Source organism: Pan troglodytes, chromosome 4, assembly GCF_028858775.2.
Source record: "Pan troglodytes isolate AG18354 chromosome 4, NHGRI_mPanTro3-v2.0_pri, whole genome shotgun sequence".
In the NCBI taxonomy this organism is placed as follows: Eukaryota; Metazoa; Chordata; class Mammalia; order Primates; family Hominidae; genus Pan; species Pan troglodytes.
In genome coordinates this window covers 148853360-148878123 of record NC_072402.2, presented here as the reverse complement: position 1 = coordinate 148878123, position 24764 = coordinate 148853360, and the positions used below count along the sequence as shown (strand labels likewise).

The following is a 24764-nucleotide window of genomic DNA, read 5'->3' as shown; positions in this document are numbered from 1 at the left end:
TTCCTCCACAGCCCAAGCTACCTTTCGATGACAGAAATGCTTTTTCTTACCCTGGTGTTACTATTCTTCCCGGCATGCCCCTGCCTCCATTCCATTGAATCCAGATTTTGATTGTGCACCTCTATCAGCCTGCACCCCTAATATTTTCTTTAACTTTATACATGTATAACAAATAAAAATGGGACATAAAAGGGCAAGATTAAAACATTTGGAAAGTGGTGATACTCTTGTCCTGCACCCCAGTGGATTGTCATACCCATTACCCCACTTTGGAGACTACTGCTGTAATAATGACAATTGTGGCAACAGAAGTCACCGTTTATTAAACATTTAATCTGTACCTGGCCATGCTAAGTATTTTACCTGCCTTATTTCATTGAATCTTCACAAAAACCTTACAAGAGGGTCATTTCAGGATGAAGAAACTGAGGCAGAGAAATTCCATAACTTGCCCAAGTTACTGAGCTCAGAATTTTCATGGTCAGGATTTGAACTTGGGCATCGACCACAAAGCCTGCATTGATTCTAATGCCACATTGCCTCCATCGTAAATGTTTGGGCTTATCATAATAAAAGCCACGATTTATTGAGACTTTTTACTGTGTGCCACGCACTGTGCTAAGTGTTTTCCCCCCATTACTTCATTTATTTCTCAGTACCTATAGGTATTTCTATCTGCATTTTGCAGATGTGGAAATTGAGATTTAGTTTAAGTAACTTACTTTCATCACAAACTGCTGGGCAACATCTGTGCCTGAAGGCCCATGCCTTCACATGACTTGGACAAAACCCTTCCCCTATCCACATCTCTGTGGTTGGGCAGTGGTGAGCCGTTCCTTCTAGAGTCAGCCTGGAGCTCTCGAAGGGGAAGGAGGAAAACGTGATTGATTGCAGGCAAAAGGATGAGGCAAGGGGTGGCCACAGCAGCACAAAGCCACCCCGGCCATTCATTCTGCTCCTGTGTGGGTTTCAGGAGTGATCAGTCATGATAAGTCGTCACAGTGTATCTCATCTAGATCTGAGAGAATCAGGGTTCCTGGGAGGAAAGAGGCACAGGTCTGGAATGACCCTGTTTACTAGTCTTGAACAGCTCTTTCAACCAAGATGATGAATGTTGCATATTGGCGGGTGGAGATGGGGAGGAATCCTGTGGCCTGGGAGATGACCCTCCTAGGACTGATATTCTGCTGTGAAAATCCTGGGTTGAAGTCTCTAAAAGCCTCTAACTATAGATCCTACCAAAGAGGGAGTGATGTATTGTCCCACTTTAGAGATGAAGAAACTAAGGCTGAGAGAGGGATCTGGCTTGCCTGAGGTTACATGGGGGCAGACTGGGAACCAGAACCAGGGTCTTATTCTTTGGACTCTTCCTGGTGTCCCATTGCAGCCAAGACTCACAGTTGTGTGGGTGCTTGTTATGATCAAGGGCTGCTAGGCAGAGATGTTGGCTGCTTCCTGGGCCCTGGCAAGTCACTTTCTCTTTCTGAGATGCCTTTACCCCGTCTAGAAAATGAGGGACTTGGAGTCATGGATTATTAAGGGCCCTTCTGGGATTCTGAAACATTAGATGTAAAATATTCAGCCAATTTGAGCAGTATGGTCTAGGTTGCTCTGGGAGGGATCAGAAGCCATCTTAAAGCCAGGGTAAATGGTGTGTTTATGATTAGCTCAGGAGCTTCCCAGAACCCTCAGAGGCGGGGCTGTGGAATCAGCAGGGGGACTGGCCCTCAGAACTGCAGTCTGAACATCTAGTTCTGGAAGGAGCTTGCTTTTTACATATGAACCGTGCACTCACACAAGGCACACAGAAACTGCTCTCAGAGCTGAGAATATTTTCCCAAACAGTAAGAGGCCCCTCCGTGGAGCCATCTCTCCTTGGAAAGGGGAGCTCCTCCAGATGGGCCTGGGCTGCAGCCAGCAGCTGAAATTGCCAGCAACAAGCCCAGAGGAAAGTGCTTCAAGGCTGGAGATGCAGGTGACAGGCCTCAGCCTTCCCTGTCTGTGTCAACTAACTTCCTGGGTCTCATTCAGTCCCTGGTTCTCTGCTAGCCTTGGCCTTCCTTCACTGTCTCCCCCTACTATCCCCCAGGTCAGAGGAAACCGAGAGCTGGCCTCCAGCCTCATCCCGGGGTAGATGTGGGCCCCCTCCTCCCCCCAACACACACTGGAAAGGGGGTACAGTTTCCATTTCCTGGTGAGAGCTGCACAGTTGTACCAAGGGGCCCCTGGTTGCCAGGGAAACAGCAAGGTTTCCTGAAGCTGAGCTGAGCTGAGCTGCATTTGCAGGCAGATCCGTCCTCTGCCTTCCACTCCCAACCCCATATGATGACTGTCCTCTGCTGACTGCAGCTTGGGGAACTCATAATCAGCCAGTGAAGACACAGAGGCAAACACGACAGAGGCCCTGTCCTCAACTTCCCACCAGCACAGTGAATATCACCATTTACTAAGAACAGGTCTCGTGCCTGGCCTCTTACGTGCTGCCTTTGACATAACTTAGGTCTTATCCTTCAACAACCCTACAAAGCAGAAAAGGGAAAGCTTCAGTTTTGTGCTTGAGATCACCTTGAACTCAAAAATGAGCAATAAGCCCACGGTCACATGGCTAAGATTTTCCCTAAGTCTTGGGGGAACAGGGAATATGTGGAGAACTGGAAGGCATTGAGCTGAAATGTCTCCATGATTTCTACTCTCCTAGTTCTGTTCCTTTTAGGTCTTACTGGGTAAATCTGATTGACTTTGTTATGTTTACTTTTTTTTTTTTTTGAGTCAGAGTCTCACTCTGTTGCCTAGCCTGGAGTGCAGTGGTGCCATCTCTGCTCACTGCAACCTCTGCCTCCCAGCTCAAGCAATTCACCTGCCTCGGCCTCCTAACTAGCTGGGACTACAGGCACACACCATCACACCTGGCTAATTTTTGTATTTTTTCGTAGAGACGGGGTTTCGCATGTTGGCCAGGCTAGTCTCAAACTTCTGGCCCCAGGTGGTCCTCGCCGCTTGGCCTCCCAAAGTGCTGGGATTACAGGCATAAGCCACTGCTCCTGGCTTCTGTTATGTTCACTTTTAAAAAGCAATACATAGACATTGTTAAAAGAGATCAGGCCGGGCTTGGTGGCTCATGCCTATAATCCCAGCACTTTGAGAGACTGAGGCGGGCAGATCACAAGGGCAGGAGTTTGAGACCAGCCTGGCCAACATGGTGAAACCCGTCTCTACTAAAAATACGAAAATTAGCCAGGTGTGGTGCCATGCACCTGTAATACCAGCTACTCAGGAGGCTGAGGCAGGAGAATCGCTTGAACCCGGGAGGTGGAGGTTGCAGGGAGCTGAGATTGCGCCACTGCACTCCAGCCTGGGTGACAGAGCGAGACTCCATCTCAAAAAAAAGAGATCAAATTGCCCAGACCTGCTTAAAGTGGAAAGTAGTGGTCCTTTGTTTCTCTTCTCCTTCTCTTAAGAAGATTGTTAAACTTTCATCTGTTGCCCTCCTGAGTGCTCATTAGCCAGCTCCCTACCTGCTTCTCTTATACTTCCCAAATCAGTTACATCTCTTTTTGCATTTATTTTTACGTATCATATCTTTGTTCCTTCACTGTAGACCCTGTCTCCTGATATCCTCCACCCACATTCCTTATCCATTTTCAGTGAGATATGTGTCCTGTTTTCCTGTGTGTTCCTGTCTTTTTTTTTTTTGAGACAGGGCTTGCCCTGTCACCCAGGCTGGAGTGCAGTGGTGCAACCTTGGCTCACTGCAGCCTCCACCTCCTGAATTCAAGCAATCCTCTCGCCTCGGCCTCCCAAGTAGCTCGGACTATAGGCATGTGCCACCATGTCCAGCTATTTTTTTTTAAATAGAGATCGGGTCTCACTATGTTACCTAGGCTGGTCTCGAACTCCTGGGCTCAAATTATCCTCCCACCTCAGCTTCCCAAAGTGCCAGAATTATAGGCATGAGCTACCACGACCAGCCTGAAAAATCCAGTCTTTACAGTGGCCTCAGACACTAGTCCCAGATCCTACATCCTACCACACCACTCCCTGCTACCACATCAGCCACACTGAGCTCGTGGTGGTTCCTCACTTGCACTGCCCCGCGGTGTGCCCCAGTTGCATTCGTGAGATCCTCTGACCCCTCCACCTGGGACTACACCCCTTGTCACTTTCCTGACCAAGCCTTGTCTTTTCTCTGTAGTTCTTATCTCAGCCTGATGAGTGCACTTGTTATTCATTCCCATTACAGCATAAGCTCTAGAGAAACAGAATTTTAAAAATCGCTCATATTTCTGCATGCACAGTGCCCAGAGCAATGCCTGACTAGGAGTAGGTGCTAAATGAGTACATACTCACTTGTTCAGGAATGACAGTCCTTCAGATATTGCAGCAGGTGGTTGGAAGCACTTTGAGTCCTATCTGCAGGCGGTCAAGCTCTGGGTTCTGAAGCCATCCTTGTTGACTTGAAAAGGGGGCATGCATGGTGCAGATAGTATAGACTCTGGGATCTAGAAATTGTTGAATTCAGTTCTAAGCTGTGTGATCTTGGCTCATTTATTGTGATGCTCCAGCCTCAGTTTCCTCTCTATAAAAAAGGAGAATCTGATGTGTGGAAGGATTTCTGAGAGTATTAACTGAGACGGTGCTGAGACAGGTACCCTGCCTAGTCTGGAGGAGTCAAGGGGTCAGTGGTGGGTCAGTGCCATGCCCGCCCTCCCTTGGGGATCTGCGTCCCTTTCCCATACTGCCGTGAATGTCTGGACACCATCTAGTCTGTCCATTGTCTTCTGAAAAAAATGTGATTGGCCTTGAGCTGGGTCATTGGGTCTGATTTAACCTGAAGGGCTGGGGTCAGCTGGAAAACAGCAGAGGGAGGAAATGTAAGGGAAAGAAAGGGGATAGTTAGAGTTGGGGGGAATCTCACATGCTGTCTTTCTTCTCTACAGTGGATTCTGCTGCAGAACCGGAGACCATGGCCAAACCAGCACAGGTAAGGGGCCTCTCTTTCCTGAAGGTGGTACTCAGCTTTCTCTGGGCCTGGGATCCTCCTGGAGTCACTAGGCCTGCTACAGAGACCCCTGGTACCTTCAGCTTGAAAAAAGGAGGAAAGGTTCTTAGGCTTTGCTTGCTCCTGTTACAAGTCATGGCTCTTCAGATGCAGGTCACCATAATGTAATATAACCCACAATATCCTAAGCAGAAAAGGATGTGTATTGGCTTATCTGACAGAGAGGCCCAGGGCTTCAGGTCTGGTTGAATCCAGAGGTTTCCAAATGATAGTGTCAAGATTCTGCCTGTGTGAGCTGGGCTTCTTCTGGTGGCTTCATTCTTGGGTAGGTTCTTCCTTGCATTGGCATGGTAGTCATCAGCAGCTCCAGGCTTCCATTCTGCTGTCTTGGCAGCCCAGGGAGAAAACAACATAACTCATGCCCAGTGATTCCAGGGGAAGGCCCAGGTCTGGTTCTCATTGGCTGTGCCTGAGTAACCTGTTCTTTCTTGGAGCAAGGAGGTGGAGTTGGTCCCACCTGAACTGTTTGGCCTGACGAAGGGAAATGGATACTTGAGAGGCAAAAAGACATCCTTATTGACTCCTCTGCTCTGGATATAGAAATGTTCTCTGTCACACCCATTTGGGATTGAATTTCCTTGGCTTGGGAGACTCTAACCCAGTCTCTCATGTCTGACCACTCTGCCGGGCAATAGAATTGGAGGCACCTGAGAACTTTTACTCCCATGTGGCTGAGACTAGGTTCTGGCCATGGTCAGAGGTAGGATTCTGACCTCGACTCTGCTCTGTTGAGGCTGGGCACGGTGACTCTCACCTATAATCCCAGCACTTTGGGAGGCTGAAGTGAGCAGATCACTTGAGCGCAGGATTTCGACACCAGCCTGGACAATATGGCAGAACCCCATCTCTAGAAAAAATACAAAGGTGGCATGTACTTGTAGTCCCAGCTGCTTAGGAGGCTAAGGTGGGAAACTCACCTGATCCCAGGAGATTGAGGTTGTGATGAGCTGAGATCATGCCACTGCACTCCAGCCTGGGCTACAGAGCAAGTCTCGAAAAACAAAAAACCCCACTCTACTCTGTTGGGGTTTGCCTGAGGGTGCTGTCTGTTGGCTGGCGTTGGAGAAAGCCATGCAGTCAGTGTGACGATGGGATTGGCAGGGAGAAGAAACTTGGGGATCTTGAAGAAAATCATGGGACTGGGCCCCGTTGTCCCTTACTCCAACCCAGAACTACTGGCCACAGAATGCACAGACAGAAGCTGTCTGTGAGGTCTTTGGGCCTCATGTTCCCCTTACGGAATGGTTGAATTCAGTAATAACAAAACTCCATCCATCCTTGACATCATGACTGCCCCCAGTGAACCTGGGCTTATAGGATATTCACAGTTTCTGAAGAGCACAGGATGTTATAGGATCAGTACCCTCAGAGAAGTCCTAGCTGTGGCCTTCCTCACAGCCACTGAGGAGTATACTGTGTGTACAAGTGGCCTCTCTGACCAGGAGGAGAAAATGTTACTGATTATGGGCAAAAATCCAAGGTGGAACTTTCACTGTTCTCCATTTCCTATGTGTAGTCATACTAGAGCTACTTCCTGAAAGGCATTTGAACTGCAGGATTCTAGATGATCCAAGTGGACAGGCCAGGCCCTGGAAGAGCAGAGAGGCCAGGACCTAGGGTGCAGATCTTTGGACCTTGGTCCAGTGCTCCTGGGCCATGCCTTCTGCCTGGCTGATCTGTGGTTTCTTGTTGCCATGGACTAGGGTTCAGTAGACCTCCTGCAAGTGAGTCCCAGGGTGGCAGGGCCTTAGGGAACCCTCCTCCTATGGGATGAGTTGGCACCCTACATGCACAGTGTTCTGGTGGGGCAGTAAAGGAGCTTTGGGGCATGCAGGAGGGCACCCCACCTAGGTTGAGGAGAGAGGGGAGGCTGCCTAGGGAGAGCTACTCAGGGGAGGAACAAGGGGGCTGAGAGTGGTCTAGGCAGGGACAACTGGGACAGAGGCTAGAGGGAGAGCAAATGCAGCGTGCTCAGGGGAGTAAAAGTAATTTGGTATGCTTGGGGTGCAGTGGTCTGGGGGAGAGGTGAGGGTTGCAGAAGACAATAACAGAGAAATGTGAAAAAAGCCTCCCTGACGTTGAGCTGAAGTTGTTGCTTCCAGTTATTAGCTCGGCTTTCAATTATTAGCTTGAATCTGGTGTCCTCCAAAACTCCAACACACGCACACATGCATGCATGTATACACACATGTGCATGCACACAGCAAACTGCTCCCTCTTCTCTGGCCTAGACACCCCCTAGTTCCTTCCACTGTGGTTATTGTGCTGTTCTCCCTATCTCTCCTTTTGGGAGAGGAGAACTTGAGGCCCAAAGACATGAAGAAGTAGGATGGTGCCATGGAAGACCCAGGAGGCATGGCGCTGTGGCCTCCATTTCACAGGGACGTTCTGGGTTTGAATGCAATAATGAACATAAGAACACCTTGAGGACAGGGCAGGATAGGCAGGTGCTTGTACCTAGGACTTCTGGGAGCTGTGGAGGTGAGACCTGGGTCAGCACTGGCCAAGGCAGCTCTCAGCTGGAGTCCTGGCCATGTACCTGTCTCTCTGGGGACATCACCTCTGCTCCCAAGAGGCCACTAGGACTCCTGCTCCAGCAGCAGCCTGGGTGGGGCCCAGCCCCCACAGAGCCCCAGGGCCCAGCTGCTCACCAGCTGGCACCAGGACCTGCTGAATATTTCAGGGTGGAAAGTCCCTTCTCTGCTGTCCCCTGCCTTGATCCTGGGTTCCCGCAGCCAGGAACCTGTCTGCCGGAGGTGTGACAGGCAGTCAGGGTGGGGTGGGTGAGGAGAAGCCTGTGTGGTTGCACAGGTGGCGCTTAGAGATGCAGAATTCATGAAGTTGGTGTGAGAATGACACGGTGGGAAGCCTGGGCCTGGATGATTTGAGGGGCTGTCTCTGTATCTCCAAATGTGACTAGTGCTAAGCCCCTCACCTTTGCTTCTAGTGGCTATGATCCTGTGGGGTCCCAGGACAACTAATCTAGTAGGTCATCACTTGGAAGATCTTATTAGTCCCGTGCAAAGAACTGTGCAGGAGCCCGAGCTTGCTGCTCAAGAAGCTTGTCTCTAAGTGAGCGTTTGGATCAAGGCTTGTGTAGGTCATTAGGCACCCTTCCCCCAGCATGGCACTTCAGTCCCTTCTCCAGATACTGCTGTGACCACCCACATTGTATGAGGGGGAGAACAGTGGAGGGGGAGGAGCAGCAATAGGAAATTGGGGTCTGCGTGCTGCCTCATCCCCCGCCCTTCATCCTGGGGACATGCTTCCCTCTTCTCCGCATCCCTTCCCGGCAGCTTACAATCCCATGACTTTAGCGACTTTGGGCATCTAACTGTGAGCTCTGAAGAATCAGACTCTATCTTAAGTACTTGTCACCACCCACACACCCCTGCCCCAGCAGACAAGTTAAAATAGTTTCTAGATCCCACATATCAACCAGACAGGTATTCGTATGAAATACCTGTCACATGAACCATATGAAATCTGCTGCTATTTGACTGTTTTTAATCTACATACAAGGCAAGTTACATGGCTCAACCTAGTAAAGAATGCCAAATACTAGGGACAGGGATGTGAGTGGTCAGCTGAGTTTAATGGATAAGGAAAACCACGCCAGGATGTTAGAGTCTTGCCCTTACCCAGGTCCTGACTTAGGTGTTGTGCCCAGGCCAGCCCAGCAGGGCTAGAGCTGCCCTTGCTAGTATTACAAGAGTCTGAATTGTTTATCCCCATCATCTTCTCCAGCCTCATCTCTTTGCCTTCCCCGCTTCTAGTGGATGATCTTAGCGACAGCCAGCATCTGCTCTGAGCCCTGCGGACTCTGGGCTGGCTTTCCCGAATGCCCCTTGCTTCCCTCCAGGTCTTTGTCATGTGTCTCCTCTGTGTGATGCCTTCTTCCTCTTCGCCTTTCCCCTCCCTACTCTACTCCTTGGGGCCAGCCTGTTGCTCATCCCTCAGGACTCAGCTTAGACGTCACCTCCAGAAAGCCTTCTCTGATCTGCTTGGAATATATTCGCAGTCATTCATCCATCCATTTATGAAACATATTCAGTGAGTGCTTGATTGCTCCAGGCCCTGTACTTGGTGCTAGAAATGCATCAGTGAGCAAGAGAGACACAGTCCCTGCCCTCCCAGAACTTCGAAAGGAAATATTTCCTGGGTCCCATGCTGCCCTTAGCAACGTATCCGCCACACTGTCTTGTAGTTGAAGTTGTCATGTATCTCTACCAGATTCTGAGCTCTTAGTGGTCCCTGGTCCTAAGCATCTACTTAGTAGACTCTCAGTAAATGTTGCTTGCTTGCTTGATTGAATGAATGAATGGTAGGGTAGCCCTAGCTGCCCTGGAATTGTGAGTATCTGAATGTGAGAAGCACTTAGGATGCTGTGGATTGGACAGCATTGCTGCCTTTTTATAGCCTTGAATATAGGGTCGAAATGGCATAGAGGCAAACAGCACAGGGCAATAACTCAAATGCTTCAGTATTCAAGGAGAGGGGCAGGCTGGCATGGTTGACCAGGAGGAAGCAGTGGGCTATGTGGTGGTTGTCCCTTCTTATCTCCAGCTCCCACCCAGACGGAATCTGAGGGGAAGGGAGAGATTCGTCTGTTAGAAAGAGCCTTGGATTCCCTTCCCAGCTGGGCCTCTGACTTGCTGTGTGGTCTTGACATGTCACCTGCCCTCTCTGTTCTGGGTCTTCTGGGACACAGGTGGTAATAGACCTACCTTCCTCATTTAGTTCTCAGCTTGTGGTTCTCAAAGTCCTTTCCCTCTCTTATTCCAAGTGAGCCATGGGAGGGACATCCTATGACTGAAGTGGATTGGAGGCTGGTGCTGCTGTGGATTAGGACAGGTTGGTCAGACAGGTGGAAGGAAAAACAGCCATGAATCATGGCAACAGGCTAGCCTGCAGAGGGCCCGGACAGACCCTGGAGGACCTGCCCCTGGTGGCATCTTTCAAAGCTTAATATTTCCACACTGGTCCCAGGAAGTCCTGGCATTGGAGACAGCATTGCTAGGGATCCAGTGCCAGGGAGGTCTCCCTTCACTGTCTTCCCCTTCGGCGTCCTCCATCTCAGAGCTTGGGCCGTCATGGGTGTCTCCATCCATTCATTAACCCAGTCACAGTTACTTCCAGCCTGTATGCCAAGCCTGTGCTAGAGCTGGGGCTCCACGGTTCTTCTTAGGCAGAATGATTTGTCTTATTCACGACAGTCTCCATTCTCCATGGACTCAATAACTGAGTGGGAAGCTGAACTAAAAGGTCTTTAAGGATCCTTGCAAAGAAATAATTTTGAGCCTCTGAACCTTCTTGTTTCCTTTTTTTTTTTTTTGAGACAGAGTCAGTCTCATTCTGTCGCCCAGGCTGGAATGCAGTGATGCGATCTGAGCTCACTGCAACCTCTGCCTCCCAGGTTCAAGTGATTCTCCTGACCCAGCCTCCTGAGTAGCTGGGATTACAGGTGCCTGCCACCATGCCTGGCTAATTTTTGTATTTTTAGTTGAGACAGGGCTTCATTACATTGGCCAGGCTGGTCTCTAACTCCCGACCTCAAGTGGTCTCCCGTCTAGCCTCCCAAAGTGCTGGGATTACAGGCATGAGCCACTGTGCCCAGGCACCTCTTGTTTCTCCATCCATCCCAGTAGCTAATATTGCCTGCTGTGCTTTTTTGATATCGCTGGACTGGAGGTGTCCAGAAAGAAAGAGAAAAGGATTTAAGTGAAATTCCTGGAGGACCCCAGTTGTTCCGTGTTCTTGTTCATTTTATTCATGTGGCAAAAACTTGAGTGCCCCCTTTGGTCAATCTCTGTGCAGTGGGCAGATGGATCTGGTATCTGCTCTCAGAGGTTTCTGGATCAAACTGCCCACCGGGGTGGAGAAGGCAGCAGGAATTTCTCAGGCTCTGGCCGTGAGGTCTGAAGTAAGGCCAAGGGGAGCGCTGGCGGTAAAGCCCCCATCCTGTGCTCACTGAGCTCCTTGCAAGGCGCCGTGCTCTGGGTATTCGGCATGTGTTACTCTTTAAGTCTCTGCCCAGGGGCGTGATCAGGTTGCAGGGGATTCCCAGGTGGCAGGAAGAGAGCTGTGTTCCTTTCTGGTCAGAACTTTAAATAGTAACTCCACGCCGACGCATGCATACCTCAGAGGAGCCAGCCTCTGCAGACAGAGACCAGAGAGCATCCAGAGGCCTGGCCGGGGTCCTGCAGTGCAGACATTGGGAGGCACGGAGACGGGGAGACGGGGAGGCGGTCCAGGACTCACTCTGCTCCACCTCTGACTCCTTGAAGGCAAGATCTATGTGGACCACCCTCAATTCCCTCTTTTTTGGATTCTTTCCTGATTCCCCGCAGCTGGATCAGCCTCTGCTGTTTTCCCACATTACCTTATTTTTGTCTTAATGTATTTACTACAAGCTTTATAGTAACTGATGTGCTTGTCTGTCTCTGCCACTGGGCCAGGAGCTCGTGAAAGACAGGAATTGGGTCCCCTTTCTCCCCAATTCCTCAGCCATTAGTGTAGGGCCTAGCACAAATGAAGTGCCTTGTCACTGTGCTGTGTGCTCGGTGACAGGCTCTGGCATCCTCCACTCTGCCAGCTCTCGGCTGCTCTCCCAGACCCCCCACTTCTCAGTGCCGTGTAACTGACCCACATCTGACTTCTCTGTGAACCAGTCCCATTGTGCATTCAGGTTCAGGTTCGATGTCTAAGATCCCCTGGCTCTCTGCCGCTTCTCTCCTTCCCCTCAAAGACCAAGCCAGCTTGTCCTCAGATGCCAGTTCACAGCGCAGTTTACTGGGCCCAGAGGGGCAGCGCCTTGTCTTGGCATTGAAATGAGAGTGTCTCTGGGCCCCCTGTGCCCAGGACCCCACCCTCAGTAGCTGGCACCTGCAAGGTTCCTGGAGCTGGAGAGCAGAGCGGGGCTGGAGAGCAGAGGGAAAAGGTCTGGGTTTTATGTGACCTCCCACAAGTGGCTCTTCTTTGGGCTTGGCTTCCGTGATAGAAATAATCTTAAGAGCGTCTACAAATGGCTACACTAATGACATTCACAGAGGTGAAAGTGTAAACATAAAATGCCATAAAAATATGAGGGGCTGGCTGGGTGCACTGGTTCATGCCTGTAATCCCAGCACTTTGGGAGGCCAATGTGGGAGGACTGTTTGAGGCCAGGCATTCAAAACTAGCCAGGGCAATAGAGTGAGACCCCATCTCTTAAAATATATATATATATATATATATATATATATATATATATTTGACTCTTGCTATTCTTGCAGGGATCATTTTCATCTCCTGTACTCAGCCAGGCTTTTTTACCCTCTCCTGGATGCTTTGGAAGGTGGTGCAGGGCTGCAGGCCTTGGCCAAGCCCCCCTCCCTTGGGGAAATGGCACTGTCCTTTGGGCGGGTTGCAGCAGGTGGTATGGGAAAATCATCCACACCGCTCCCCAAGGTGTATGTGGCCAGCACTGGATTTTGCAGGGAAAGCAGCTCAGCCTGGACCAGGGTAGGCATCTGACCTGAGGTTGGGGCTGGGAGCTTGCTCTCAGTCCGGGGTTGGCAGCTCACCCTCTACTTTTTTCTCCACAGGGTGCCAAGTACCGGGGCTCCATCCATGACTTCCCAGGCTTTGACCCCAACCAGGATGCCGAGGCTCTGTACACTGCCATGAAGGGCTTTGGTGGGTGCCAGGCTTCATGGGAGCTTGAGGGGTATCCCCCAAATGTAGACACAGCCCAGAGCCCTTCTGGTGGTGGTGGTAGGGTCTGTGAAATGGTGAAGTGCACTTATTCATTGTTTTGGTCTCCTCTTTTTATTAATTTTCATGATGTTATAATAAAATGTTTCAGAAAAGTATAAAGAATAATAGAAATTTCACCCATAGATTTACCACCAAATTTAAGAACTAGTGCTTCATTAGCATAGTTGAAGTTTCCTTGGTAGATCCCCCTCCTGATAATGCCGCCTGCTGCCTTTGCTCAGAGGCAGCCACAATCCGAAGGTGGTGCTTATGTTCTTCTTTGTCTTGTGGTGGAAAGAACCCTGTACTGGGTGTTAGGATACCTGGGTTTTCTAAGCCAGGTTCATTGTGAGACCTTGGACAAGTTCTTGCCCCTCTCTGGGCCTTAATTTCCTGATTTGTGCAGTGAGGAGCTGGATCAGGGGCCTTCTGAGCACAGATATTGTGTGTGCTGTGTCCACTTTCAGTCGTGACTTAATAAATCCCCATGACCCTCTGCCCTGACACCAGCACCTGATGAGTGGAAGGCTCATGCTGAGGCCTGCAGGGAGCTACTAGGCCTGTGTCCAGGGAAGGAAGTGGCCCTGGTGGGCTTCCTGGAGGCAGGGTGGGTAGGATGATGATTGCTCTCCCCTATTCCAGGCAGTGACAAGGAGGCCATACTGGACATAATCACCTCACGGAGCAACAGGCAGAGGCAGGAGGTCTGTCAGAGCTACAAGTCCCTCTACGGCAAGGTAACCACAGCAACCGGAGGGCCCATGGGGTGCGGGTGGAAGAATGATTTCATTCACCTGTGTGCTCGTTCAGGTTATTTCCTGGATATGGCACTCCAGGTTAGCCTGTGGGCTGACACCTTACCCTGCTCTTTTTCTTCTCATCAGCTGGGCGTTTTTCAGCCTTTAATACACCCACAGCACCTGCTGTATGCTGGGCTCGTGCAAGGTGTTAGGGCTGCACTAGTGAAGAAGATGGGTGAGGTGTCAACTCTGTGGACTGCCAGATAGTGAGAGAGATACACAGTAAACGAGGAAACAGACAGTGGTGGGGAAGTGGCACAGGGCTGTGGACCTGACCCTGCATAGCCGTTTGCTAGCAGCATGACTTGGAGTAAGAACCCTGTTGTCTCTGAGCCTGTCTCTTAGGGTTGGTAACAGTACATACCTCCAAGGGTGATGATTTAATGAGATTACTTAGCCCAGCACCTGCCAGAGTAAGTGCTCATTAAGTGTAATTCTTACCGTTGTAACTACTCTTCCTCTTTCCTCTTCTATCTCCTCTTCTTCCCCACTCGCCAGGACCTCATTGCTGCTTTAAAGTATGAATTGACGGGCAAGTTTGAACGGCTGATTGTGGGCCTGATGAGGCCACCTGCCTATTGTGATGCCAAAGAAATTAAAGATTCCATCTCGGTAAGAAGTGGGGGTGTATGTGTGTGTTGGGGTGGGGATGTGGTTAATGGGAAGATTCTGGGCTCTTCCAAAAGCAACTGGTGAGCCCCATACCCACCCAGCACATGTATCCTGCTTCAAAGACACATCTAAATTTATCCCAGAGGAGCATCCCGATCCGCACACAGAGAGATGCAGACAGATGTCAACATGATGCAGACCCCCTTACCAGGAGCTTGTAGTCCAAGGATACAGGTTATAGGGACATGGAGACAAATTGTGTCTAACACTCCTGAGGCCAAGGGCACACTAAAGGTAATCAACATGACCCTGGGCCAAGGGTTGTTTGAGAGGGCATCTTAAAGGATAATAGGATCAAGTTAAGCCCCAAAGCCCAGAGAGGATTTGGTGGATAGGAGTGTCAAGGTCATTGCAGGGTGTAAAAATGGCAGGAGTTGTGGACCTGTGTTTAGGGTATGAAGAGTAGTTCAGCCTGGTTGAGGTAGAGGTAGAGAATTGCCCCCTAGGAAAAAGAGAGGCAAAGCCCTTTAAGTGTATCTAGCACTTTACAGTCTATAAAGTGCTATGATCTTTGTCTTCTATGAGCTATTAAGCATGAATTCATTTTATAAACTGATGCACTTAGCAATGTGAGATTATTATCTTCTCAATCTCCCTGTGAGTTTGGCAGAGCAACTAATATCATCTACATTTTACAGATGAGAAAACTGAGGCCCAAAAAGATAGTTTCTGAAGAGAATTCACAAAGCTGGAGGAGGCAGAACTAGAACCTTTGTGTTTTAGTCCATTCTCACATCGCTATAAAGAAACACCTGAGATTGGGTAATTTATAAAGAAAAGAGGTTGAATTGGCTCATGGTTCTGCAGGCTGAACAGGAAGCATTGTGGCTTCTGCTTCTGGGGAGGCCTCAAGAAGCTTCCAGTCTTGGCAGAAGGCAAAGAGGGAGCAGGCATCTCACATGGTGGGAGCAGGAGCAAGGCGGGAGGTGGGGAAGTGCTACATACTTTTAAACAACCAGATCTCACAAGAACTTATGATCGTGAGAACAGTACCAAGGGGATGGTGCTAACTATTCATGAGAAACCGCCCCCATGATCCAACCACCTCCCACCAGGCCCCACTTCCAACATTCAGGTCTACAATTCGACATGAGATTTGGTGGGGAAACACATCCAAATCATATGACCGTGTCTTATGAGTCTCAAGGCAGCAGTTCCCGATCAGTGCCTAAGAGCTGGGTAGGAACCTCCTGAGTCCTGGGGTGTCATAGCTCTGGCTACTCCCTGATCCCAACCTGTGTCCCGTGACCTCCCATCCCTGCCCTTAATTCATGCGCTCTTTTTCTACCCCCAGGGCATTGGCACTGATGAGAAGTGCCTCATTGAGATCTTGGCTTCCCGGACCAATGAGCAGATGCACCAGCTGGTGGCAGCATACAAAGATGGTGAGATGGGCAGGAGGGGCCACTTAGGATCTTCAGATACAAAATGAGGATGATTGCAACAGTGGGGACACTAAGATTCTAGCCATCTACCTTCTCTTCTCCTTTCCTCTGATCCATTTGTCCACCCATTTATCTACCCAATAAGTACTTGCTCTGTGCTGGGTGATGTGCTAGGTTCTCAGGATAAAACCAAAGGGGTCCCTGTCTCTTAGACCAATGAGATAATGAGATAATGAAGGAGACACACAATAAACAGGTAAACAGATAAACACAGTGATGATGGATTTTAGCTAAGTGTTATAAAGGAAATAAGGTAACAAGAATCAAACTTTTACCAGTGAGGTCTTGGGAGGAAATGAGGAACCAATTGTATAAAGAATGGTGAGAAGATCCTTCCAACAGAGGTCATGGCAAGTGCAAAGGCCCTGAAATAGAAATGAACCTGGTAGCCAGTACAAGGCTAAACAGGTAGAGGACAGGGCAGGATCACACAGGGCCTGCAGGCCAAGAGAGAGATGGTGTTTTATTCTGAGTCTAATGAGAAGTTGGGGAGTATGATGATCAGATATGGGTTTTAAGACAGCCATCCTTGTTGCCGTGGGTTGGAAAGGAATTGAGAATAGAGGAGGAGAGAACCATCAGAAAGCTGTAGCCACTGTCCAGGTGGGCCATCATGGTATAGGTGGGCTAGAGAGAATGAACAGATTCCATTTCATCATATCATGGTCAGTACGAAGAGCTGTGAAAATATACCCTGGGTCTTGCCATGATGGACGTGTAGACTGGGTTTTGGAATTCTTAAAAATATCTGATCATTTTGGGGGGCAGCAGGGCCCTTTATCCTGGATCGCTGAGGTCTCTGGGGATGAGACTAGAGCTTGCGTTCCTTTCTGCAGCCTACGAGCGGGACCTGGAGGCTGACATCATCGGCGACACCTCTGGCCACTTCCAGAAGATGCTTGTGGTCCTGCTCCAGGTTGGTTCACAGCCTATTTTTTTCCTCTGGAGCTTGGGATAGCTTTTATCTGGCTCATCTGGGTGTAGATCTGAATGTCCAGGGTCTGGTCAGCTTCCCCTGGTTTGCACAGGCAGGTGTATTTGGCTAATCCTCTTTCTCTTCGGCACACAGTCGTCTCGTGCCCAGGAGTGTCTTCTGCTGTGATTTTCTTCCTCTCTCCACACTCGCTCCTCCCGCTCCTCTCTGGGCCTCCTTCCTGCCATTGCTTCTGCAGCTGCACATGCAGCATTTCTGGACCCCAGCATTCCTGCGGCTGCTGTGTGGAGTCTCCCACATCCGAGCCTTATTGCCTCCTCACAGCCTGCCCAAAGTATATCACAAAGAGACTATTAGGAGGCTACAAATTGGTGTCTGTGGCTGAATTCAACCTGCCAAGTTGGATTTTTTGTTTGTTTCTTTTCCCATAAAATGTGTTTTAAGAAAGAAAGCAAAACAAGTTTGAGTTAGTTGCTAACATTTAAAAATTGTGAGATTTTGCTCAAAAACCAGATTTCTGGATTATTTTAATGTATTGAAAGTTGCGGTAGCAGCAGACCTGCATTCTGCACGACTGCAGTGGGCTGGAGAGCATATGCGTCCTGCCCGTTTCACCGTGAATGTTATCTACCTGGCTCTGTAGGTATCTCTGTGACCACAGGCACGATGGGAACAGGCATTGAGATGTCTCAAGCTCAGCTCCAAGGACCAAATGGTTATGAAACTTTACATATAAATTAAGCCACCACTATGTTTCCTCTTTCTCCCATTTCCCTTTTATACCAGCTCCTCCCAACTCTGTTCCTCTCATTGCCATAACAATCCCATATTAACCAGCTGGGGAATGATCAGGAGAAACCTCAGGAGTGGGATAGTGTGACCTGTGCCCCATTTTCAAAGCTGCTTGTTTTGGAGAGGAGTGTCCTATCCCTGTATCTTGGAGTCAAGCGTTTTGTATCCTCAAGGTTTGACACTAAGCAGCAGCGCGGCACACATTGTAAGCTTGCCAGCTCTGTCTTCTGCTCAGTCCCAAAGAGAACCCTGGGGGTTCGAGATCCTGGAATGCACAATCCAGGGGGAAGAGGGGATGGCCATAGACCTCACCAGGCCACCTGCAGACCTCTGCCCACGTAAGAAGGAGTTGAGTACTGCTCGCCCCTCTTCCCTTTGTGCATCCTCCTATGTGTAAGCTTCCTCTATCAGATGGGGCAAAGGGCATGGGCAGAACAACAGAAGCACCATTAGGATTTGGTGACTTTGTAGCTTGTGAGCTCAGATCTTGGGACCTGAGTCCCAAATCCTTATTGGTGAATTCTTTAAGTTAAGGTATAAGAGCTCCTGATAGAATGCAAATGTTCAGATCCTTTGCCCCTGTGGAATCATTGCTGGAGGAGTGTCATGGGCCATGCAGGATCTGTGGCAGGGACCCTCGAGAACCTGGGGCCCTGTCCTCAGAGAGGTCCTCAGGGCAAGGCTCTGCCTACCTCTGGGCTGGGGACACCTGGAAGAACCTTGGTTGTTCTTGGGACTCTCCTGTGTGGACCCAGCCCTGACGAGGAAGGGAAGGGCCAGAGGGAGGGTCCCTTTGATTGGCTCACAAAATAGATACTGTGGTCTTCATGCAATAGCAGTCACTGCTTCTGGACACATCTGGGCCACCAGGGTTTTCCTGTTTTCCCTGTCTCCACCACTGGCATCCAGGCCTCCCTCCTGACTTTGCAGTGTTTGAAACACATATTCTTTGTATTTCTGCCCAGGGAACCAGGGAGGAGGATGACGTGGTGAGCGAGGACCTGGTACAACAGGATGTCCAGGTAAACAAGCACCACTGGAAGTCCCTGAGGCACAGCAGAAGAGCCTTGCGAGGGGAGAGGTTGGGGCCCTGGGAAGGGCTGAGGCACAGCAGAAGAGCCTTGCGAGGGGAGAGGTTGGGGCCCTGGGAAGGGCTGGAGGTGAAGTCATTTGCATCAAATACCAGAAATAACCCAGCCACAGCTGTCATGTATACCGGTGCTTTGTTGAAGAAAGGATATAAATTATCTTTCAAAGGTATATCCCATATGTAATATTGGTATATTGGTGAGGTGTATTTTGGAGCTTTCTTTATTCATTCAGTTGTTAGATATTATTGAAGTAAAATATCTAGCATGTGCTAGGCACTCTGCCAAGCATTTAGAAATCACTAATGAACAAAATCAAGTGGTACCGGGAGAGACAGGCATACATTAATCACACAAACACCTTCTCTATCAATATACTGTACATTGCAGGTGTTTTGAGTACCCAGTACATGCCAGCAGCACTACAGGGGCTGATACAGAGAATGCTATGACATAGTCCCTGTTGTTGAGGAGCTCATGCAATAGTGTGGAGATAGACATGTGAAGAAATCATTATCATATACAGTAGATCAAAGTGATAAAGAAGTAGAAAGCTATGGGAACCTAGGAGAGGGAGGAAAGGAGGGAAATAGAACTGTGCCTGGGGGCATCGGGAAGTACTTTGAGAAAAAATGGAATACTTAATCTGGGCCTTGAAGGTTGAGTAGGAGTTTCTCCAGAAAGAAAGGAAGAAAGACATATAGGTATAGTCATGTACCACATAATGATGTTTTGGTTAATGATGGACCACATATATGATGCTAGTCCCATAAGATTATGGACCAGATATGTGATGCTAGTCCTATAAGATTATAACCCCATATTTTCCCTGTGCCTTTTCTATGATTATTTATGTTTGGATACACAAACTCTTGCCATTGTGTTGCAGTTGCCTACAGTATTCGGTAAGGTAACATGCTGAACAGGTGTGCCGCCTAGGAGCAATAGGCTATGCCATGGAGTCTGGGTGTGTAGTAGGCTATGCCGTCTAAGTGTGTGCAAGTGCTCTATGATCTTCACACAATGGCAAAGTCGCCTAGCAATGGCAGTTCTCAGAATGTATCCCCATCATTAAATGATGCATGACTGTTTTATATGCAAAGGTCTTCAGGCTACCAATTACTCGTGTGTTCAGGGATCAGGCAGCAGTTCTGAGTGGCTTGGTCAGTGTGTCCTGTCTCCTGAGGTTTCCTCTTTCAGTCAAGTGCCACCTCTTCCCCTTCAGGACCTATACGAGGCAGGGGAACTGAAATGGGGAACAGATGAAGCCCAATTCATTTACATCTTGGGAAATCGCAGCAAGCAGCATCTTCGGTTGGGTAAGCTCCAGAGAAGACCTGAAGCTGCTCCCTTGGGTTGATGCCAATAATGCCTTTCTTTATCTCTTTTCTTTTCTTTACCACTAATGGAACATGATACCTACTGCATTCCCAACCCAAACTTTAGTCCTGAGTTTATTAGGTTGGTGCAAAAGTAACTGCAGTTTTTGCCGTTTTTAAAGGAATGGCAAAAACCGCAATTACTTTTGCACCAACCTAATATCAGACAGCAGTTTGTATAGTCCCTCAGCAAAGTCATTAACAGGATGCTTGGCCTTCCATCTCAGTGCCAGTCCTGTCTCCATGTTAGGGGATGAGACACAGTCTCTCACCAGCTATGAAGCTCATCTGCACAGCGCTGGTGACATGCGTGACCTCCCAGTCGCCTCCATCAGAGCACCAGCCCTAGCTTCATGGTGGACAGTCAGGTCCTGGCCACTGTGCCCCCCTGCTCTTGAAGTCCTCATTTCTTCTCGGGGGTACAGAGGCACTCTCAAACCTCCCTGTCTCTCTGTCTGACGCAGTGTTCGATGAGTATCTGAAGACCACAGGGAAGCCGATTGAAGCCAGCATCCGAGGGGAGCTGTCTGGGGACTTTGAGAAGCTAATGCTGGCCGTAGGTATGTCCTGACATTGCATTCCTGGGGGCTTTAGGGGATTCTGGAACACTGGCCTAGGAATAAGGGGCTGAGAATGGAAAGGGGAATTACATGGTATAGAATTGGGAAAGAGAAAACCAGGTGGGCCGTGAATTCTAAAGGTTTCTCCAGGGCAGCATGGCTGAGGCTGGGGAAGAGAAGGGGGTTTGAGCCTCAGGTACTGACTTCCTCCAGCTCCCTTCTCCACCACTGGCAGGGGGACAAAGAGCTCTGAACTTGGGTTGAGGATAATGATGATCATAATAGTTGACTTTTGTGGAGCGTCTAGTGCGTGCCAGGCGCTGTGCTGAGTGTGTAATCTTTAAAAAAGACCCAGCAGTGGCCACTGCCATGATCTCTATTTCACAGATGAGGAAACTGAGTCTCACCAGGCTGATCATTTGCTGGGGGGTAGTTTTGTAATGAGTTGGGGGTACTGAGAACGTGAGGATGTGAGGAGCTGGCTAGTCAGTGGTGGAGCCAAGATTCAAACCAGGGCTTCTCCCAAATGGGCTTGGAGCAAGTCACTTCTGCTTGCTAGACCTCAGTTTCCTCATCTGTTAAGTGGGGTGCGGGGTGGGGGGTCAGGAAGGATGGACTGCCTTAATTGCCTCCCCAGAAGCCCTTGCAATTCTGGCATTCCAGCAGTTAGCATGTCTGAGTCAGGGATATGTTGTGTGTTTGTATTTCTTGGGGGAAACCTGCAGCTCCTTCATCGTCCCTGCCAGAGCCATCCCCTGCCCTCCCTGTTTGAAGTAGTCAGCCAGTGGGACTCACAGTGATTCAGTGGGATTCACAATGATTCAGCTGCCAGTACCTTTCTGGTGTAGCAGGTCTAAACAAACACCTTTTCCTCCTTCGCCCCAGACCCTACCCCTACCCCAGCTCAATTCCCTATTAAAACCAAAAGGACTAGAAAGATAAAGGCGGTCTTTGTGATGGACTTCAAAAGGATTATTTCAGCAAGATTATTTCCTGTTTATTCCCTGGGTGTGCGGTAAAAGTGGGTTGGTCTGGGGTGATCTGGGGCTGTGAGCTATCAGGAACCGTGGTTCTTCCTGTATTGAGCTAGGTGGCCCTCAAGGAATAGAAACAAAGAGGGAGTCAGGCCATCCCATCCCCCTTCTGAGGCAGCCAGAATAACTCTACCTCTTCCTCCCTCTTCACAGTGAAGTGTATCCGGAGCACCCCGGAATATTTTGCTGAAAGGCTCTTCAAGGCTATGAAGGTGTGTGGTGGGGCTGATGTGAATGGGGTTTGGGGAGAGGACTATTGGGACTCTTTGACAAGTCCTTGGGATCCAGTGGCCAAAGAGAGCCCTTCAGGGATGGCCACAGGACTGACCCTGGTGAAGGTGCTCTGTCCCAGGTGAGCTGTAAAGCCAGGAATGCTGCTGGTCACATGTCCTGCCACCTGCATACCTGCCTGACGTCATGAGTCAACAGATGAACTTAGGGTGGCAGCCTGCACCTGATCCCTCCAGCCAAATGGGTTGGCGGCTCGGACTTTGAAGAAGTATTAACCAGAATGTTTTTATACAGCGTATGTAGGCAAGACCACTTTGACCTTGCCTGCTAAGACTCATGATGCTCACCCTGTGACAGTTCCACTCTGGGTGTGTTTCTGAGAAAGCTTCCCAGGCTTTTACACATATGACGCACAAAGAAACTGGTATTTTTGTGATGCACTGGAGGAAATGAATGCAGTTATTTGCTGCCAGAGGCCAGAGGCCTGAGGCCCGAGACCCAGGAGCTTGGGCCTTCCTGGCCCTGGTTGGCCATTCTGAAAGGACAAAGTAGACTGTCGGCCATTCTCTGCCCACCAGTGTGCCATAATGAGGATGGGCAGCTCAGCCCTAGAGAGATGTTTGCCTGTATGCATGAATTCATTAAGAATGCCCATCACAAGGCTGAGTGCATGCAGTGGCTCACACCTATGATCCCAGCACTCTGGGAGGCCAAAGTGGGAGGATCACTTGAGGCCCAAAGTTCAAGACCAGCCTGGGCAACATAGTAAGACCCTTGTCTCTACAAAAATAACAAATAGAACTAGCCAGGGACTGTGGCACATACCTGTAGTCCTAACTACTCGGGAGGATTTCTTGAGCACAGGGCCCATGGGTTTGAGGCTTCAGTGAACGCAGTGCTATGTGATCACGCCACTGTACTCTAGCCTGGACAACAGAGTGAGACCCTGTCTCTTCAAAAAAAAAGAAAAAGAAAAAGAAAACTTATAACAGTATTGCTTATATTAGGAAAAAGCTAGAAACAACCCAGTGACCATCAGGAATAGTACGGCAAAAAACTAAATGCACAGTGGTATATTTGCAGAGTTCCAAAATGTGTAAATCTAAGTGTATTGCTTAGAGTTACAAAGCTATGGTAAAATTATAAGGAAAATCAAGTGTGGAAATTATACATGAAGAGAGAAGAGGTTTATAACAGTGAGAGGGCCGGGCATGGTGGCTCATGTGTGTAATCGTAGCATTTTGGGAGGCCAAGGCAGCCCTTGAGGCCAGTTCAAGACCAGCCTGGCCAACATGGCAAAACCCCATCTCTACTAAAAATACAAAAATTAGCCAGGCGTAGTGGTGGGTACCTGTACTCCCAGCTGCTCAGGAAGCTGAGGCAGGAGAATTGCTTGAGTCTGGAAGGCAGAGGTTGTAGTGAGCTGAGATCGTACCACTGCACTCCAGCCTGGACAAGAGTGAGACACTGTCTCAGAAACAAACAAACAAACAAACAAAACAGTAAGAGGAGCATAGAGAGAGCTTCAATGGGAATGGCAATGTCTGCTTCTTTTGCTCTAAATTTTAACTTTTTATTATGAAAATAGGATTTTCAACTAAGCTGGGAGCTATCAGCACTCTAGCCTCCTCTCAAGTCCATGTTCCCCAAACCCACTTGTCTTGCAGGGCCTGGGGACTCGGGACAACACCCTGATCCGCATCATGGTCTCCCGTAGTGAGTTGGACATGCTCGACATTCGGGAGATCTTCCGGACCAAGTATGAGAAGTCCCTCTACAGCATGATCAAGGTCAGCAGAGCTCATGGGGGCAGAGAAGGGAGCAAAGAGCTTTTTGCCAAGACAGAGGGCTTGGGGACTATTCCCAGGAAAAGGAAATGTCCTAGGAAGTGGGAGTCTCTTGGACATTCCAGGAGCTCCTGCCTTGTGGCTCATTCAAGGAATTTAAGGATATTCAACAGAAAAGCAAGTGTTAGGGGTGTTTGTGAGTGGTAAGGTTACAGAAGGAGGCAGGGGCTGGGTCATGAAGGACACGCAAGCTGAATTAAGTGCGAGGACTCTGCCCCAAGGGCAGTGATAGTTCAGTCTCCTGGAAGAAGCCTGGGAAACACTGAAGAACACAAATGAGGGTTAAAGGGGAACCTCTGGCCTGGGCCGGGTGATTGCTGATGACTCTGGGACATCCGGCCCCTGAGGCTTTATCAGGAGACATATGTAAAGCTAGGGGTTTTCCCTTTTTTTTTTTTTTTTTTTTTTTGGATGACTGAAATAAAGCTTTATGGGGTGACAGAGAAAGAGATCCAAGTTGTGTTCTCCAAAGTATGTTTCCAAAGGGTAATTTTTTTAGGTGTTATGTGCAAAATGTTCTATGGGAAAATAAGTTTGTAACAAACCACAATAAGCAAAGATAAATAAGCCAGTTTCTTTACCTCAGAACTTCTCACAGCCTTTCACATTTTGAAGTCCATTATGAAGCCCCAAGAGGGATATGGAATATACATCTATACGGATATGTGCATCGGTGTAATATATATTTGTTTGATTTTTTGCATTTCCCAATATTTTTGCTCATGGAACCCCATTTCCATGCATATTTCATGTGGAAGGACTGGGCTGGGGACTGTCTGGTGGCAGTGCGGTGCTGGGGCACTGGCTTGAAAGGGCAGCGAGCATCTCTTCTCAACTCCGCATATTGGTAGCAAAGTCATATTGGTAACTTGAAATTGTCCATTGCTAGAAGTATTTACACCACAGAAATAGGCAAATGCTATAAATTAGGGCTTCCTCCAACCTGCCCGCTGAGAACCAGTTATTCAATATTAACCAGCACAGGAGGGCCAGGGCTGCTATGAATAAGTGTTCATTCAGCCTTCCCCTCTTTTAGGCTGTGCAGAACCTTCACCTCCTTGTCTGAGAGGAGCCCAGGGCTGGGTGAGAGGTAACCTTTCTTTCTTTCTCTTCAGAATGACACCTCTGGCGAGTACAAGAAGACTCTGCTGAAGCTGTGTGGGGGAGATGATGAGTAAGTGGCTTC

The 24764-nt window shown here is 49.1% G+C and overlaps 1 protein-coding gene across 2 annotated transcripts in view; it reads left to right on the top strand.

Annotated features, from left to right (window-relative positions):
• The window catches only part of ANXA6 (annexin A6), a 57458-nt gene that overhangs the window by 5635 nt on the left and 27059 nt on the right, over positions 1–24764 (top strand). For both annotated transcript variants that reach the window (XM_016954080.3, XM_016954081.4), the window contains 12 exons: positions 4938–4981; positions 12646–12736; positions 13439–13533; positions 14095–14208; positions 15563–15653; positions 16550–16629; positions 18405–18461; positions 19753–19846; positions 20371–20466; positions 21654–21712; positions 23399–23521; positions 24694–24752. In XM_016954080.3, coding sequence (XP_016809569.1) covers positions 4964–4981; positions 12646–12736; positions 13439–13533; positions 14095–14208; positions 15563–15653; positions 16550–16629; positions 18405–18461; positions 19753–19846; positions 20371–20466; positions 21654–21712; positions 23399–23521; positions 24694–24752 — 977 coding nt within the window. In that variant the 5' untranslated portion in view covers positions 4938–4963. The remainder of the gene's footprint in view (positions 1–4937; positions 4982–12645; positions 12737–13438; positions 13534–14094; positions 14209–15562; positions 15654–16549; positions 16630–18404; positions 18462–19752; positions 19847–20370; positions 20467–21653; positions 21713–23398; positions 23522–24693; positions 24753–24764) is intronic.